Raw genomic sequence first — 19911 nt, forward strand, 5'->3', positions numbered from 1 at the left:
GCTATAAGACATTTCTACAAGAATGCAATGCAAAGTAGTCATATAAAAAATACACTGATGCATGTATTTTATTCTCAGATAATTCCTTAACATCTTTTCCATGCTCTGCTTTTGAGTGGCACATGTGAGGGGCAGGGACAGGGACTCCTTGGTAGCAGTGTTTAAGTGCTGTTGAAACTTTGCCTCCGGCACTTCGGAAGCAATCATTAAGTTTGGGTTTCCATTTGATCAAACAAAAGAAGGACGGGTAGTCTCTGTCAGGGGGCTGGATTTTATTTCCCAAGGCTAACAGCCATTTCCAGGACTTTGTCAGACCTACTGAGAGTTTTTTCTCCCCCATTGTCAGATGGTATTATTTAAAATCAGTTCATCCACTTGTGTGGGATCCATATCCTATATCATACAGCGACTCTGACAAGAAGATGCTTTTACTGGGGGTGTTATTCAAAGCACTGTTGATTTTCTCAGGCTGCAGACATCTGCAGAAAAAGCTTGTAGAACATCCAGCATCTGGTATTGAGCCCTCACTCCTTACACAGACCATATCAAACAGTCTGGAAACGGAACACGTTCCCTACATCCGCTTGGAAATTACTTTTTTTGTGTTTATTGTAGATGTATTAGCTGTCAGCTCGTATCATCAGCCAATTATTTTATATCTGAAAATTGTAATAGCATCCTCAGATATACTAAAGTCAGGCAGATTTCCACCTACTAATCACACCCTTCTTAAAAGGGGAGTTAACTCTTGACATACCTCAAGGCCGGAGATCTGGTTTCTGCTTCCTGAATTTAGAGGAATGAATTGGTGAGATGGCTCTTGTGCCTTACCAGTCCTGGACCCTGGTATTTTAAAAGAAGAGACAAAAATGCTGCAGAGGCAGTGGCATATTTGAGAGATGCTAAATTTGACTCAAAAATGTCAGAAAAATTCAGAAACCCTGAGAAATTCAAGGTACCACCATTGAAGAGTAATTTTTCTCCAGGATGTGTGATGGCATGAGAGTCTATGGCAACTTCTAACAGCACAGTCAAGTAATTGATGCTAGACCGTGGCTGTTCGTGTTGCTACACCTTTAATTCTAAATACACTTCAATCTTCCAAGCTGTGCCTCAGAATCTTGGTATTAAAGATACTGTTCTTTGCATCCTAATGATGTTTAATTTTTAATTGTAATATTTTGAACTGAAAACATTTTTGCATTCTTCTGAGTAGGGCTATGTTGCTATTTAATTTTTTCTTTTTTTCATAGATCTTTGATTCACTTTGGAACCTCTTCACCTCCCTAAAACTCCCTAATCCTCCATTTTGGTTAACCTAGATATCCAGGAAAAATCTAAACAGATGTCAGAAATCCGTAGAAATGGGAACAGGTTTTGACTCTCAAAAACGAAATAATTTCTGTTTTCACATTAAATTTACAAAGCTTTCAGTGACCATCAACAGGAATATCAATCTTAACTGTGGCATGTATTTAATATTTCTATAGCTGATTTTGAAAAAAGCCAGGGCTTTTTTTCAGGAGGAATGCTTCCAAAGTTCTTGAATTCAAAGCTTTCTGCCTTTAAAAAACCAGCTGTAGCATAAAAGTAGAACCGAAAAATAAAAAAGAAGAATTCTTTCTATATGGTATCTCTTTTCCCCTTCTGGAATTGACTAAATATTTTGCATGCTGAATTGAAAGGTGCTAACTCCTTTGGAAGGGATTCTTTTCACTATAAGCAATTTTAAGAATGTGTGCAGGGAACTGTGTCCTGATGTTTATTTCTGTACTGACTGATTGAATGAATATTATATTCAAGAGCCATTATTAATGCAGCATAAAAAATTGTGTATCAGACACTGCAAATTCGAAAGAAGAAAACTAAAATTCCCCAAATTTCCTTTTTTTTTTTTTTACTGTCTGAATACTCTTTATGACACTTTTAATTGATGATTAGAAATAAAGCAGTGACTGCTCTCCTATGATGGGGCTCAGAGAGGCTGTGCTGATTTAGAAAAACTGAAAATCCCAGCAGTTAGTTTAATAGCTCATAATTAAATTTACAAATCAGGTTTCATTAAAATGAATTATTTTAAAGTGATTTAAATTCATGTAATTCTACAGGGTGCAATTACACTGAAGACTGGTGCTATTGCTCTGAGTTTTATAATATTATGGCAATTTAAAAATGTTTCAAGATATTTTCTAATTATGCATGTGCCTTCAAATGATATAAAATTAGGCAAAACTTTTTCTTAAATTATGGAGTCATAGATAGAATAAATGAAAGGAATAGAATAAACTGTAGAATCATAAATAAATATTTTTAAATACTCTTAGTAAATCAGAATATTCTACCTGAAATTTCATAATTATAGTTGTGATGCACTGGTAAAATTTTTTGTGGGTATGTGCAGCTAATATGAATTCAAATTTAGAAAAAGGAAGGTCCAGTAGTTGTATATTTAGACAGTACATCAAAATCCTTACGTTTGGAACTAAAACTAACATCCCATAGCCAGCTCTATTTATTAATTAGTGCTGCATTATTGAGTGTATTTGAGAATTTCAGAGGTCATTGGCATTCAGGTACTTTCTGAGGGATACAAAGATCTGTCTTCACTGAATCAAGTCTTGTTGCAAACTAAAGGATGTTTAAAATAATCACATGCATGTATGGAACAGTAGAAGTCTGCTGTAGGGTTGAGCTGAGGTGGTGTTAACATTAGTTCATTATATCAATATTTGTAAGATTCCGATTCTCCAGGGTTGTTTCTTTGGAACGCTGCATATATTCATTATCAGTTTAAACCATCAGCACAAGAACTGCCTTTGTCTTGGAAACATAAATAAAAACTTGCCAGTGGAAGATGAGGGCTCTTTCCCACCTTACAAGTGAAGGGAGAGTGTAACAAAGGCTGCAGAAGGCTGAAATTTCAGCTGAAAGTATTACTTTCATGGCATGTCCAATACTAAAAAACTTTAAAATATTTCACAAAAATGTTACTTCTAATGTAACATTGGTTTAAATTCTATATTACTTAAGCAAATATTTAAATATTATATTAGTTTTTCTGCATACTTGACATGAATATAATTCTACCTTCCTGCCAAGTATGTCAAAACCCAAATTCACTTCCATTTGCCAGGGTAAATGTTTATTTTGTTTTCCCACATAATGTGCTCTTTAAAGTGTCACCAGGATACCAAATCTGATGGCTTTTTAATAGAGACACGGTGGGGGTTTTTTGCTTTCATTAGGAAACAGGTTAAACTATCAGTGAAACTAATGGTAATGAACCCATATACAGTAGATGCTCTTTGCTCTCCTTCCCCTCATCTCAGCACTTAAAAAAAAAAAGAAATTTGCATCAAAACTATTGTTATGGTACCTCATTTTAATAAATGCATGAAGGGTCTGTAATAGGAAGTGATGCTGGCCAGGCAGAGCAAGAGACCATGGATATGCTGAACCATTTCTTCTGTCAATGGTGATCTGGGATGCCTCAGTAAAGCTCCCCAAACAACTTTTTGGTTTGTTTTGCCATGAAATGGGTGAGATTATTTAAGACAAAATTCATAGGGAGGTCACTATTAAAAAACTGTGTTTGCTACTTTACTCTTTGTGTTACAGAATGTCAGCCTACGCTTGTGTAGTTTTTCACCAGTCAGTGAGTTTGACTTTGACTTTCAGGCTCCAATCTTATCCAACTAAAAAAAAAAAATCTGTTTTCATGAATTAAAATCTTGAATTTTCTGCTTTTAAATAATATATCACTAACGTTTCATTGAAAAGCTTCATTTCTGCTTCTGATGCAAAATGGAATGTAACTGGTTTAAATATTGCTGTGAAAGTTCTATGCAGTTAAATTTTTTTTTTTCATTTTTCCTGTTTTTTTTCCAAAGAAGGGAATGAGGATGTTTAATAAGAGAACTCCTCTAGTAGCTTTGGATGGTGGGGATTGTTTTGAATTAATGAGAGCATATGTTTCTTTGGTTTTTTGTAAACGCTGAATAATTTTGTGGTACATTTATCAATGGGCACGGTATAAGAGACTAACTAAATAGATTGTTCTAAATTACTCAAATTAGCTGATGGTTTAAATTAGCTAATTCCAAATGCTAAACCATGTTGTTAAACCCCAGAATCTTCATGTTATCCTTTTTTCTCTCTAACATTAGAAAGAGAAAAGAGAAAGTAGGGTGAAAAAAAGAAGCATTTGCCAATTAAACAAACTGCCTTTGGGAAAATGATCATATTATGATTCTATTTCTCTTGTATATAGTGGAGATAATTCTCATAAGGCTACTGTCAAGACAAATTTGCATTTAAAGAAATTAAGAAACAATAATGAATAGCATAGAATTTTCTGCATAGTTAAAAAAATAACAATATTCAATATTTCAATTAACTTTTGACAAAGGAAATATTCATGTCGGGCCAAGTTCTGTTCTCAGTGATGGGAGCCCCAAGTAAAAGCAAAAAGAGCATAATGCTTATGTTCAAAGCCTATCACTTCAGACAGCAAGTTTTTAATAATTTTTTTATTCTCCTTTCCTTACTCCTCATACCTGGCACATTGTGAGGTTTGACTGTGCTTTTTTTCTCCCCCAGCCTGTGCAAGCTGGGAACACACAGCTATGGTGCATTGTGGCATCACCACACACAAGCTTTGTGCTACTTTAGGATCAATCAAATAAAATGTCATCTTTGAAATGAGAATAAATATTATTAATTCAGCCTCCGTTTGCACTCAGCCATGCTTGGATGCCAAATTAGTAGCAGAACCCAGGAAGGAGTTCTGAATTTTGAGTCCGGTTCTTTTGTAGGTCAGGAAGTGTGGACTGTTCAAAAGGCTGTTCAAAGAGCAGCCAATTTCAGCCAGTAGAGCTGAGACATCTCTCTGTTATAAATTGCTTTGAGAAACACAGAGTCACAAAGATCCTCCATTTCCAACCCCCTGCCATGACAGGGACACGTTCCACTATCCCAGATTGCTCCAAGCCCCATCCAGCCTGGCCTTGGACACTTCCAGGGATGGGGCAGTCACAGCTTCTCTGCACAGCCTATACCAATGCCTCACCACTCTCACAGGGAAGAATTCCATCCTAATATCCCATCTCACCCTTAACTCTGGCAGTAGGAAGCCATTCTCCCTTGTCCTGTCCCTCCATCCCTTGTCCCAAGTCCCTCTTCAGTTCTCCTGGAGCCCCTTTAGGCTCTGGAAGAGGCTCTAAGTTCTCCCTGGAGCCTTCTCTTCTCCAGGCTGGACACCCCCAGCTCTCCCGGCTTGGCTCCATAGGAAATGTGCTCCAGCCGTCTGAGAATCTTCATGTCTTCCTCTGGAGCTGTTCCAGCAAGTCCACATCCTCCTTTTATTGGAGACATGCACATCTCAAGCAATTCCTCCTGGTCACTGTTTTTCTAAGGGAAGCATTTCCTCTTTAGCTCAGTGTATGACTCACTTATTCCCTGAATTTCAAGATGTGATTTTTATCTGGAGTTCCATGTCTTGCAATTATCAAATTAGAAAGGCTTTTCCAAAAGACTCAAGCCCCAACCACAGAATTAGAGTCAGTGGTGTAAATACCACAAGTTGAGAAATGTCTCTATACTTCTCGTGTTAAGGAAGCAATACATTTTTGAGTACCACTCTGTATTGTTCTCTGGTTACACCAGACTCTACCACACAAAATAAATCTGAGTAATTTTGCATTCTCCAGTCATATGCCAAGGAAAGAACATTTATGAGTATTTGGTACCATGTGTTTTAGGTTTAATTAATTAATTTTTATGTTTTCCTCTCAGACATTCATGAATACACTTACACAATTTCATTATAAATGTTGATAGATTTGGACTTGTTGTGGGAAATGGCTGAGCTAAACTGTTTATTCATGTATTCTAGGTGCAACCTTAAATTGGGGGAGGTGTTTTTAGGGTGGCACCCTACAGATATTGATGTTAAATGAAACTTTGCAGGGGACACTACAGAATCAGGACTTCACCTCTAAGGTGAAAGACCCAATCTTGGCTAAACAAGTGGATTGCTGTACTGCACACCAAATTACTTATAAATATAGCAAAAATTTTGTGTCTTTTTAATTTGTGTATGTTTTGCCATTATTTTGGAAATTAGTCTTTAAAAAAAAATTGAGATGCAACCTAACTCAAAAAACCCCCATTAATTATAAACCTTTTTCATTCTCTGACTGAAAGAGCATCACCTGCCAAGCATGCCTGCATGGATATGCCTGTAGCATTATATTGCTTGTGAATCTCCTGCACAAGAATAATTACAATTATTCTTGTGCAGGATGATGAAAGAAAGGCAGGCACTGTGTGAACTGGCTGTTCAACTGGGAATGAATATAAGACAAGTCTGTTTTATTAAGACCAAGGGAAAAGACATAATTATAATTATTTTTAATAAGATTATTCAAAAGAATATGTATTTTTCATACGGTCTTTTCATATGTATTTTTCATATGGTCTTTCTTTACTCTGCTTTCTGCCAGTCAAAATTTTCCTTAATCTTCTTATGATCCTCTTTTTAAAATGAAGTTTCAGGAGGGCATTTCACAGTCTCTGTCAACACACCTGCTTAACAGAGTTAACCTTACAGGACCATGAATTTCAGCACAAATTTTTCTTACTAGTATGTACCTTGGGTTCATGTCCTTTTCAAGTTAAAGAGTGTGAGAACAATTCTCCTGAAGACTTCCTTTCATTTCTAATTTAATATTAGTGAAACTATCAGAAGTCTTTTTAGAAAGATGCATTGATAATGGCAATTAACAGGGCAGAGTTTTGCCATGCAATTTTTTTTAATTAGGTTTATTCTTTTATTTGCATTTACCAGTTGAAGCCAGTGAGTGAGAGAGAGGTGGTCCCCAGCTGTTCCCAAACTTCCCTACTGCTCAGTTTACAAACTTTACTGAATGTGTTTCTGAACAAGTCGTGGCTCTAACTTGAGTAATTCTGGCCATGTTGTAGCTGGGCGAACAGATAGAATATGTCTGGGAATTGAGTTTCACTTAAACTGAGCATGTCTAGGATCGATTGCCAGGTTAACCTGGGGCTGAAACAACCCCCTTCACCTCCTGCCATTCCATTTGGATCAGTAGGAGCAGGACTGGATCTCACAGATCTCTCCCACACCCAGGACGGTGAGGAAGTGTGTGAGGTGTGTTTGCCTGTATTTTGCCCCATAAACAGCCTTGGAGCAAAAGCCACTCCTTGAGTTTCTGGCCACAAGTCCAAACAGTGTGTCAGCTAAAGGAAATATTAAAAAATAGAATGTGATGGCTGATTTTGGCTGCCACTAAGAGAAAAAATTTAAAGCTCAAGATGCAAAAGAGGCTGCTTTGCTGTCTGTGTCTCCCACGCCTTGCAGTGATCCCTGCTTTGGTGACTGCAAGATTTACTGGTGAGGTGCTAAAGCTGTTTATATGAACCTCATTCATGAATGGATACAGAGGCAGGGTAAGGTTTCAGAGGAATGCTATCCAGAAGATATAAAGGTATCCTCATATTAACATGGTATGTAAAGTTTTTGATGTACAGCCAGATGGAAACCACAGGAAAGTGCTACAATGTCCTCAACCAGAAAAGTGAGGGAAGTCAGTAGTCTTGATATATTAATATATCAATATATCCCACATAACTTTTTTCATTTGGTAGCATAGTTTATCCAAAATTATTTTATGTTTTTTGGAAAGCACTGACAGAAGATAGCCATAAATTTAACACATAGTTTAACAAAATTCATGATGATGCATTTTATGGAAGAAAAAAATATTTTCCTGTAGAAATCAAAGGTATTCCATGAAATGGAAATGTTTTGTTTCCAGGTTCCTGCCCCACATTTCAGACTATCAGTAATAAATTTAGACAAGGAATTTGGATATGATATGGAACTGGTTCAAATAAATACTGTATGTGTAGATTTTGCGTATGTTCAAGGGCAAAGTATGACAGGGGCAGTGAGTCCCTGTCAGGAGGTCAGTTTTATTTATTCCTTAAGAAATGAGATCATGACTGCTGGGAATTAATCCATTCATTTTGTTATTGTCTGTTCTGCAATTTCATTTGTTCTCTTTCTTCACAATTCCCTTGCAATTTTTTCATAATCTTAAATAGTCCTGCCAGCTCCCTTCCCCCCACTTATCTGCACATACTTTGCTGGATTACATGTCCCATAGTTCCAGGGAGATGAATGGAGTTAACTTTCAGCTGGGCACAAAGCTGCCCTTGTTTATTCTTGAATTGCTTGGAGATCAGAGCAGGAACTGAATTTACTGGGTCATTCTTTACTCTTGGCCCTTGCTTGGCCCTGAAATGGAAGGTGTTGCCCTGGTGGTGCTGGTGGTGCTCACCCCTCACTCATCACAGGAGAATTCATTTGGCTTTCTGAGGATGCCTGGGCTGTGCAGAGTAGACCTAATCCAGCATCCCTTGGGCTCCATTGCTGATGGACTGATGGCCACAGCTGATGAACTTCAGACAAATTCATAGATGTCATTTGTTCCATATTTTAAACACTGAGTTCAGGATGAAGTTACTCACTGAAAGTGTCTAATGTCTTTTTTGAAATAAAAGGACTTTAGATGACTAATTAGGTCTTTAGTTCTTCAAGTAAATTCCATCTTTTGTCTCTGGACAGAAATTCTATAAGGAAGATTAAAATTTTTAAGTATATTTCAATTACTGTTTAATATTTAATAATTCACCCTTTTTTTCTTGTCATTTGCAGTTGTAGATCCTTAAAATCTGTGTAAAATTTGAGATTTTTAAGGTTGTTTAAGGTCTTAAACTCTGTTTATTGCAGGGAATTATACTAATAATACTGTGGAGAAAAAAAGAAAACTGTTTTTACTGTGAAAAAACATTAAAATTGAGATCAACTTGATGTACCAGAAAAAGACCTAATCTTTTCTTCTAATATTGGGAACATTGTTCTAATCACATGAGCACTCAAAGCCTTTATTAAATCAAAGGCCCTAAGTTGCTATGCAGATTTGTTCAGCTGCTACAGAATGTATGGTATGTTCTGTAAGAGTGGGACAAAAATAACCTGGATGTGTGCACTTTATAACCAAATCAAGTATTACATTACAAAACCATTGATCTTTCCCTGAATTACATTTTTATTTTCTGTATAAAACTCTGAGTAAGCTTAGACTTCAAAAATGCTTACTCTTAACGCCCCCCCCCCCTTTTTTTTCTTTGCTTACCAATTCAAGGGGTTCTCAGAACAGTAAATACCTTTCTTCCTCTATGTAACAGAGGTCTTCATATAGTGATAATCCTCAGATAATGTCAAAATTCAGAAGACTAAAAATGTGATTTCAGCATATTTTTTAAATACTTCAATGTTGAGCTACCTTGTGCTTGATTTCTCAGGTTTTGGGGTTGGTTTTTTTTGGTGGTTTTTTGGGGGTGGGGGTTGGTGGTTTTTGGTTTTTGTGGTTTTGGGGTTTTTTTATCTAGGTAATTTTTCACAGAATCACAGAATGGTTTGGGTTGGAAGAGGCCTTAAAATATCATCTCATTCCAACCCCCTGCCATGGCCAGGGACCTCTTCCCAGGCTGCTCAACCTGGCCTTGGACACTTCACCAGGGATGGGGCACCCACAGCTTCTCTGGGCACCCTGTGCCAGGGCCTCTCCACCCTCACAGGGAGGAATTCTTTCCCAATATTCCCTCTAACCCCTCCCTGTGTCAGTTTGAATCATTCCCTCTTGTCCTATGACTCCGTCCCTTGTCCCAAGTCCCTCTCCAGCTCTCTTGGAGGCCCTTTAGGCACTGGAAAGGGCTCTAAGGTCTCCATGGATCCTTTTCTTCTCCAGGCTGAACACCCCCAGCTCCCCCAGACTGGCTCCATAGGAAAGGTGCTCCAGCCCTTGGAACACCTCCATTGCCCTACAACAATTCAGGCCTTGACCACTCTGCAGTTTTTGTCCTCCCACCCCAGAGCTGTCAGGCACAGCACACAGTGCCCTGTTATTCTCTAGTCTAAATAATAAATAAATTATTTATCATTCCATTCTGGCAATATCAGCCCTTGCAGGGCAGCTTTGTTTTTCCCTGGGGTAGCAACCTGGCTCCTTTGAAATGAGAGTTCTTGAGCAGAGGGAATCAGGAATCACTCCACAAGATGAGTATGTGAGAGTTTGGGAAGCCAGCACCTTCATCCCAACACTGTTGCCAAGCACAGGGGTGTCCAGCCGTGCCACATATGTTTTTCAAATGTTCCAGCTTAGCAGCTCCTGGGCACAATTCCTCCAAACACAGAGCAGTCGGTGAGCAATTTAACATTTGGCCTCCTGCCTTCTTCCCCTCACACAAAAAGCTTTGTATGTCAAGTGTGAAAGCTTCAAAATGGAATAAAAATAAGATTATTTTTCATCCTGGATGGTAGGTGACAACGTGCAACTCTTTACCTTTTTCTTTCCTTTCCCTTTTTAGTTCTTTATGCTGAAAGAAAGATATAATGCACCACATTTTTGGAAGACTAAGCAGACGTTTACTGTGCCAGGTCCTATCTACTGCATCCTTCAGCATGTTCCAAGGAAAGCATGCAAAGTATTTTAACTCTGCAGTACAGCACATAACTCAGCTTCTTAACTGCTTAGAGTGACTAGTACTACTAGAGAGGGAGTAAAAACTATCTATTTTTAATTCTTTGGATAAACCAGTTGAGCAGTGCCATTGCTGCCATTTGTTGTATCCGCTTCATTTTTCGAAGCTGGGATGATACAGAAGAAAAAAAATAAAATACTGCTTATGGTCTTGAGAAGTGAAGAGGAAAAAGATGTCTTTGGGTTGGTGTTTCCTTAAAGATGACCCAGCTGTGCCACTCATCTGTTCTTTTCTGCTGCATTTGATGGTTAATTACAGACTATTCTAAAACTGGGAAGACTAAAGGAATGTTTGTCTTTATCCTTCAAACTGTGAGGTTCTGTGCCATTATGTGAGGGCTGTTTTGTTAAAATGAATTGGGAAAAGAAGTAAAGTCCAGTTATTTATGACAAACACTATTTTATTTGGTGGCAGTTTAGAGCATCATACTGGAATCCACCTTTAAGAAATATTTATTTTAAAGAGAGAATTGAAGGAAGAAAAGAATTCTATTTCACATATATGTAAGTAATTTTGCTAAATAAAAATATTTTTACAGAGAGAAAGCAAATGAAAGTATGTATTTAGTATATAAGAACAACATTAAATCCAGTGTTTAGACAACTACTGTATACAATTTGTAGAGAGAAATGAAGTTCCTGTTGGAAAAATCCCTCAGCAGCACCTTTCTTTTAACATTTGAGATTCTTCACTTAAAAAGAAAATTTTAATACTTATAATGAAACCTGTAGCCTTTGACAGTCTGCTTTTTCAGAGCTTTGTGGTCTATTTGCTGAGAGTAGCCATTGCTGAATCATTTAATTTGATAAAACTGCTTTTGGGATTAATCTGGTTTTGCTGTTTCCATATTACATTATGGGATGCCTGTGAAAGTTAAAGTATCCTTGTCAAATTTCTACATGTTGGTGTTTTTTTATCATCTCAGGTAGGACTTTGAAGAATAATTCCTTACATTACCATGTCATATGATTTTGTTTTTCCATGCCTTCCTTCTTGTTTCAAGGGGTTTTTAATCCCTAGGAGGGCTGGATGTGAAGGGTAATAGCCAATGGCTTAACATGTAGGTGGCAACAGGAAAAATAAAAAAAAGTATTACAGAATTTAAACCACATTGCAAAAAAACCTAGCTTTTAAAATTAATTGAGGAAGATATCTCTTAAATATGTGAAAAATTAAACCCCAAATTAGAGGCTTTTATAAAGCATGAAGTAAAAGTACATGAGGAATTCTAGGACTGCTGTTTCTAGGATGTATTATGTGAGAAGTGTCCTGTGCTATTCAGAACTTCAGATTAGATTATCTCTGTGATTTCTTCTGTTTTCAAAAGTATAGCTGAATTAATTCAGGGGCAAAGTTGAGTTCTGTAATGGGTTGAAGTTACAGCATGGATTGTGAAAATTATTTTTAAAGGAATAAAAACTCAATTTAGACTTAACATCTTGTTGGAATGGATTAACTGAAAATTTTTACTAATATGAAATGGCAGCTCCTAAAAATGTAGTCAGTTTGCCAGAGCCATGCATAGGAGAAGTGGAAAATGCCTGAGTAGAAAAATTTCTACCATGGTGACTAAAGATCCAAATATAGTTGAAATTATTGACTGGGTAGAGAAGAAAAGGAAGGACAATCCAGGTGTATTCCTCGTCAGCTTGGGGTTTAGTTTACAGCTAAATTGAACATGTTGACTGTGAAACCAATCTCATAAGTGAAGGGTTGGATGGTTTTAGGAGAGTGACCTAAAAGGCATAGAATAGAGAGAGAAACTGTGAATTTTAAGTGCTAATTTTATTTAATTGCTTTTTCCCCTGATTTGAGAGCTGCTAAAGCCAAATGCAGGTTGTATAGCATGGAGCCATATATATATATATATGTATACACACACACACACACTTACCAATAGCCCTATTGTCTTCTATTAAATCAGATTGAAGAACTCAGAACTCTGCGATTTTGATTTAATCAGGTATAAAATTGTTCAGGGTGTCAAAATTCTTGTCTATGTGTGTGGTTTTTCCCTTGTGTTTTTGTCCTGGGTGTGAGCACACCTGTACTTTTCACTCTTTGTGTGTGGTTTCTTGAGCTTCATGGGCTCACTGCACAAGCACAGTCTCAGTGCCATCAGCCCCTCCTGACATCACTTTGTATCTGTAGTGATAGCTCAGGTGTGATGATTTATTAATTGAATTAATTTGGCAGACACTTATATTCCTTTCCTTGTTGTTTAAAACAATCTGGTTGATTGAGAGATTGGACTAAGCTGTCTGCTTCTGACAGGGACAATCCTTCTTTATAATCTAAATACAGCTTCCTGCCTCTGATATGTGAAGGGTTTAATCTCTTGTGGAGACCAAATCTTTACCTTGTGAAAATCACCCCTGCTCTGTTGAAGTTAACAGAACTCAAGCACCTGCTCAAACCTAGCCATGGACTTCAGTGCTGCTTCAACCATGATTCAATTACAGCATCCTGTATATGTGGAGGGGAGGGTGTGCATAGTGTTTGTGGTTTTGTAACTTGACTCCTTTGAGGTTCATTCTTTTGCTTGTCACTGGACTCCATGTGAAATACATTCTTAAATGCAGTAGTGAACATTTGAAGATATTTTTTGTCCCACAAGCTCTAATTCAATCTAATTTCCTTTGTTTTCCTGAAGTGTTCAGAAGTATAAAAATTGAAGCATAAATTGAGAGTGAAAAAAAAAATAAACAGATACATTACTATGTATTGAGTGTGGGAAGGGACACTTCAGTGCCCCTCTCTGTCTGACACATCAGTGTGATGGAATTTATTAATTTCACAATTTTGAAGCACACAGGTTCAGTTCTTCTCAGTGCAGAATGTGTTGGCCATGGTCCATGGGGAACATTTTACTTTTCTGGTCATCTGTAAACACACAGGCAGAATACTCATGTGCTTCATTTTAAATGTGCATCTTGGTCAGGGCAGCAGTTCTCAGCTCCTCTCTCCTCTCAGCCCTCTCCACTGGGCTGGGTGAGCAGTGTGCAGGCAGGTTTTGAAAATAGGCATTGACACTCTCCTCTGGGAAATTTAACTCACAAGACTAATAACCCATCTGTGGTTTATATTTCTGCATCTTGACTTGTTCAATGCATGTTTAATTTGGGAGGGTTGCTTCAAGGTTGTGGCAAGGGCTCTTTGGTGCTATAATTTCTGTTGTGGAATGCAGTCTTGTTGGACTAAGGTACATCATGTACTTTTACTCTTTTGTCAGAGAGCAGAAAGACAAACACGAGCCATGGACTCAGTCCAGTACGCAGAATTCTGTGAAAGTCGGCAATTGAGTTTTTGTAAGTATTATAATGGCTGCACTATATTAAAATGTTTGATTATTATTTCATTTAATAGAGAGCACACCAGAACCTTTTTTGAAAGCGCTTTTGTTTCATCCACAGTAATAAAACTTTAAATTCTTTGTCTGTGTAACTCCTGGGAACAGTTAATTTAGCACAGTTTCAGGCCGTCAGGCAGAGTATTTTATTTGAATATTTACCAAGCTTTCTATGTGCTCAAATACTGAGTTGGTGGGGATGACTGCAAAGACAGGACTGGTGAGGAGTTAATGGATTAAAACCACACTTGCCCAAAGTCTGTCGTGGTGGTGCTAAAGTCAGCACATTAGCAAAGTTTCATGGCTGCAGGTTTTTTGGAATGCCTCTAAAATTAGAGAAGAGCAGCAAGTTCTGCTTTTATTTCCCGATCCGCAGAGACACAAAGAACTTACTAAAGAGTCTTTTCTATTTTAAGCTGTAAGCTCCTGCTGTGGAATTTATTCACCATTAGCCAAGTTCATCAGTATACGCCATTCCAACACTAATAACATGATGACAGAATTAGGGCTTTACTAGCACTGAAAACCAACTTACTAGAAGTACTTGTGGGCCACAACTATAATGAGCTGTAAATTAATGGGCTTGATCATGTAGTAAAACATCATTACAGAAGTGGTTAAGTGATGACTAAGGTTTTAGGTCAAATGTCAGAGAAAAGGAGGTGAATGAGCCAGTAAAAATCATGACAAAACAGCACATGATCCTACAACACAGACTTGAACACAGTGGTGTCGTTAAAGGAGACCTTATCTTGTTCTTTTAAATTCAAAGAAAAAGTGACTCATTTAAGGCAAATAAATGCTGCATTTGAGATACTGTTCTCCATCAGCAAACGTCAGCAAACGTAGGAAAACATGTTTTGTAAGCATTTCTTTTTCTAATTCAATATGTTTTCTATGTTTAGTTATAATTTGGCATCACACATCTGTGAACAATTAGATGAATGATACTTCAGATTAGGGTGACTTCAGGAAATGAGAGGTTTGTGATAAAGTCATTTTTAAAACCCCAAAATTGCCATCTGGAGACAAAACAAATTAAAATCTTAAATTTTCAAAATAAAATAGAATGTTGCTGACCAAGAGATTGTGATCTATAAAAATATCTCAGTGTTATTTTCACAGTGTTTTTAAATGACCATGTCTATACGGTTCTTTTTCACTGACATTTAATGTCATTAGAGAAAAAGAGAATTACAGTGGTTAGAAAATAGTACCAAGAGAGACATGGGCACAAATTCAATTCCACAAAATGAGCTCAATTAGACAGAACATACTGAAGGCCATGGAGAATATTTGTCCAAAGGCTTTTTTTACTTATTTATTTCAGTAAAAATTGATTGTGTTAGTACATTTAACAAAGTGTATTGCTGTAATACAAGTCCATAAAAACCGTGTCACAAGAGAATGAACCTGGAAGGGACTTCAAGAAACCTGTTCTAAAAATATATATAAATAATCACAGCTCCAGGTATTTCTGCACTTTTAAAGACAGGCAAAAGGAAAGGTCTCTCAAAGGATCAAGTACTACAGAATTGCGAACCTAAATTCTACAGAACATTTTGTGATCATTTTATCACCTTCACACTTCTTGTGTTTCTATCTTTTTTTGTTTGTTTGTTTGTTTGTTTGTTTTTCTTTCTTTAGTGATGCAGTGTAGCCTTCCATTGACCTTTTTTCTGTTTAACACCTGACTTGTCTGTAGCTTTTTAGTCTGATTGAAAACTGTTTTTCAAAGATTTGTTTCCTGTTCCTTCAGATGATTTTTCCACCTTGTATTTACTTCATTTTGGCTGTCCTGTCTCACAAACAGCCCTCATTAAGATCTCTGTCTCAGTAGCTCCTTTATGTCCACAGATTTCTATGATCATCTTGTCCACCACTGACCTAAGTAAGATCATCTTCTTTTTTCCCTCCTCTTACTCTCCAAGCAAATATTAAATTTCAGTATCCCCTATTTTTTGCTGCCCTTTTTCTGAATTGATCTCACCCATTACTGGTGTGAAGTTCTTGTATGAATGTTGATTTTACATCTATCCTTATTTCTTTATATCCAAAGCACACTTAAAAAACACTCTTGTACGAATAATTTTGACTCACTTGTGAACACCTCAGCCCTGTAAAGTTAACACCAGGACTTCCAAGTTCTTCTGTCCTTCATTTGTCTTTGCTATTGTTAATACAATTATATCAATTTTATCTGGACTCACATTTGTGTTGATTTCTTCTAGTGTTTTTTAATTCATCAAAGATGTGATGTAATAATTTTATTTATTTTACAGTAATATATTCTAAAGCAAGTTTGTCTGGTCCACACTCCTCTGAGGTTGACCCTTCCTTGTTCTGAAATCTCCTGTGTGATCAATTATCTTGGTTTTTTCTCTTTATTCCATGTGCTTATGGGTCTCCAAAATGTATGAAATAACAGTCTTTCCCCACTGGTTCCATTTTGATAATTCCTTCTTTGGCCAATCAAATCACACTCACACTAATTGATTGAGTTTTGCAGTATTTCTGTGACCCAAAAGAATGGATTATTTTGGCCTGTCATTAACTTTTCTTTTCCCTTTATGGTTTTAACTGACAGCAAAGAAAGCATCCAAGTTCCGTGACTGGCTGGACTGTAGCAGTATGGAAATAAAGCCAAATGCAGTTGCAATGGAGATTTTGGCATATTTAGCATATGAGACTGTGGCCCAGGTAAGGGACTGATGGAACTCTAGTGAAAATGAATTAATTACTCTTGGAGGCACTTCAGTCTCAGGGTCTGGGTTGTCAGCCCCTTCAGAAATACACTCACTACTTCAGCTGTCCAAGCTCACTGGATTCATGGAGTCATGGGGTGGTTTGGGTTGCAAGGGACCTTAAGGCTCATCCAGTTCCAGCCCCCAGCCATGGACAGGGACACCTTCCATGAGACCAGCTCAAAAATCCAGGCTGTCTTTCAATTTGCTGTGTGGCAGATGTGTGCTGTGCTGTGTTCATCCATCTCATGCACAAACAGAAATGTTTTATAATGGCAGGAGAGAGGGGAGTCCTGCACAAACCTTTTTTAAGTCCAAACTGAAACCACACACTTTGCTATGTGACCTTTGGCAGTGCACTGAGGCTCATTCAGTCCCATTGCACAACTGGATTAGAAAGAAGGATTTCCTGGAAAACAAAATGTTACCTTAGTGCCAAGCCGAGCCCTCTTGGGTAGATAGATTGCTCCACATATTTACAGAAGTGGAAGAGAAAGGCCCTTTGGCTGAAATATGTGAATAATTTTGTTTTCAGCTGAGAAATACTGAGAATATTCTGCTTCAACCCACAGCCTTCACTCTCCCATTGTTACAATGGCATTTTAGTACCATGTCAGTAACCCCACCTGTTTTGCCCCTCCAGCTGGTGGACTTGGCCCTTTTGGTTAAACAGGACATGACTCCCAAAGCTGGTGACCCATTCAGTCATGCCATATCTGCCACCTTCATACAGTACCACAACTCTACAGAGGTAAAACTTGCTTTTTCACATATTAATGCATTTTATGTTTTGCTTGTAAATGTATTTTCTTCCATAGTTGTCATTATTGAATGTGGTATTGATACAGACTCCTGTTACGGAATTTATGAACTTTCAAGTTATGGATTTAGATGGAAAGATATTAAATTATAATTTTAAATGTTAAATTCTTAGTAGTGCCTTTATAATCAAATAAAAATCCTTTTTTCTTGGGTGAAAATTTAATCTCTCTGTGTTTAAGGCTCTGTTGCAGATTTGGAGATTAAAGTTTTCAAAATTGGCAAGTGCACTAAGTACTGTGTTGCACTTATTGATATTATACAGATATAGTAACTTCTAGAATGAAAAAAAACCAAATTCTGTGTTGCATCTATTCCAACAGGGAATCTAAGAAGGAAACAGGTGGCGTGGGGTTTATTTGTGATTTGCTTCTATTGTGGCTGTTTGACATCTTGCTTTTACAGCCACATCTCTTAGGGCAGTCTACAAGTGTGAAGACCAGTCTTGACTCCCCTGAGAACACACCACCCCCTACACCCACCCCACCAGCATCAACAGGGCAGCAGCACCTTGGGAAAACCCCCTCAGGAGCCTTGGGGAACGGTGGAATTGGACAGGACTCCACCAAATCCAAACAAAGGAAAAGAAAAAAGGTATTTGGTGCACAATCCTGGGGGAGAAAAATGAAAAATAAAAAAAACCCAAAACATTCTCAGGAAATCATCACAGAATCACAGAATGTTTGAGTTGGAAGATGCCTTAAAGATCATCCAGTTCCCACCCCCTGCCATTGGCAGGGACACCTTTCACTATCCCAGGTTGCTCCAAGCCCCATCCAGCTTGGCCTTGAACACTTCCAGGGATGGATATCCACAGCTCCTCTGGGCAACCTCTGCCAGAGCCTCACCATCCTCACAGCAGATAATGTGCCTTGTCTTAAACATTAATTTATACCTGTATCACATATTAATGGCCATTGTTATTGCAGGGCCAAATGTGTGGTTTGGTGGTTTTTTTCTATCAGAATTATGCTAAATTTTCCTAATAATGTCTGCAAACTGAATTTTGTTAAGGTGACAATTGGTGCTTCTAAGATAACCTGCTCCTCTACAGGCACAGCAATTGTCACCACCCCAAATGATCATCCCCTTCTCTGACAGGGGCAGCAAACACAGGTTTTAATAAAATACAAGCAAAATAGGCAAAGAGGTGCTTGTGATCTTCCTGATCCCAGCAGCCTGAGGTGACTGCCACCCCTGCTTTTAACAACTTTGCCTGACTTGCTTCTTTTTTATCCCAGTTGTTTGCATTCAAGCTAAATATTCAGGGGTGTTTCATATTCAGAGTATGCAATATGTGTTACAATTCTTGTCTGCTGTTGCAGAGTCTTGGTGTTCTGAGAGGGATATATGTACCTAAAACCCCCAAGAGAAATCAATGTGATTAAAAAAACTGCATAGGAAAACTTGTGCTGGTCACCTGGGGCTGTTTTGAAGAAATGTGATGGCAGTGCTCATTTTGCTGAAAAGCAGTGAAATGACTTGGGATTTTATCAAGTGTTTTATTATTAAAAAATACTCACTTTTCAGGGTAAAACTGGTGATTTCTACAGTGATAAGGTAGAAAAAATGTATTTTCTCCTTCTGTCATCAGTGCTGTGGATAGTTCTGAAGTGTTCAGCTTCCTCCTGGCCTTATTATACAGTGGTTAGAAAGCTTTTAGTGAATCCTGGAAAGACTTCTTCTTTTTCCTTTTCCTTTTTTATGTTATATTTTATTATGTTTTGTTCCTGTGGCTGATTTTCATTATAATTCCTAAGAACAGAAATTTAGCTGGAGGTGTAGTTTTTGATGCATTATATTTTATTGATGCTGAGAGTTTAAGTTCTTAGTGTTTGACTGAATTCCTTTGAAAATAATCATATTCCAAAAAGTGCACAGTTTTAATTAAATATTCTCATGACTTACTCAATTTGGTTAGGTATCTACTGGATGTAAATGTGGCAAACAAGTTAACTTGGTGAAAAATACCATGAAGGCCCAGTCCAGCAGAAAATATTTGAGTTTCATATTCCCTTTATGGATGTCAATCAGCAGGAGAAGAATCTGCCATCATATAAGGAATAATTCTGTGTGTACTCACAGGCTCCAGTGGACTCAGCGCTCTTGAAAATAAAACATTTTGTAAAAAACATCCCAAGTTTGAGAGCATTAGGATATGATGTGAATGTATGAGGGGGCCATGGATGTGTGTACATTAAACTTCAGCGTATAATTAAATTTTTTGTCATTCTCAGTACACTCACTAATACAATTTTCATTCATTTATTGCCAGGCAGCCATCATTAGATAAGTCAGCTGGATTCTGGCAAGCAGTTGTGTCTAGGTGGAGCCTCAATCAATATTTCAAGTTGGCTAGCAAGGAGAAAA

The 19911-nt window shown here is 37.6% G+C and overlaps 1 protein-coding gene across 3 annotated transcripts in view; it reads left to right on the forward strand.

Annotated features, from left to right (window-relative positions):
• Positions 1-19911, forward strand: part of SUPT3H (SPT3 homolog, SAGA and STAGA complex component) — a 256275-nt gene that overhangs the window by 185982 nt on the left and 50382 nt on the right. For all 3 annotated transcript variants that reach the window (XM_066547590.1, XM_066547591.1, XM_066547592.1), the window contains 4 exons: positions 13862-13937; positions 16566-16678; positions 17366-17473; positions 17947-18135. In XM_066547590.1, coding sequence (XP_066403687.1) covers positions 13862-13937; positions 16566-16678; positions 17366-17473; positions 17947-18135 — 486 coding nt within the window. The remainder of the gene's footprint in view (positions 1-13861; positions 13938-16565; positions 16679-17365; positions 17474-17946; positions 18136-19911) is intronic.

This window comes from Molothrus aeneus, chromosome 3 (assembly GCF_037042795.1).
Source record: "Molothrus aeneus isolate 106 chromosome 3, BPBGC_Maene_1.0, whole genome shotgun sequence".
Classification (NCBI taxonomy): Eukaryota; Metazoa; Chordata; class Aves; order Passeriformes; family Icteridae; genus Molothrus; species Molothrus aeneus.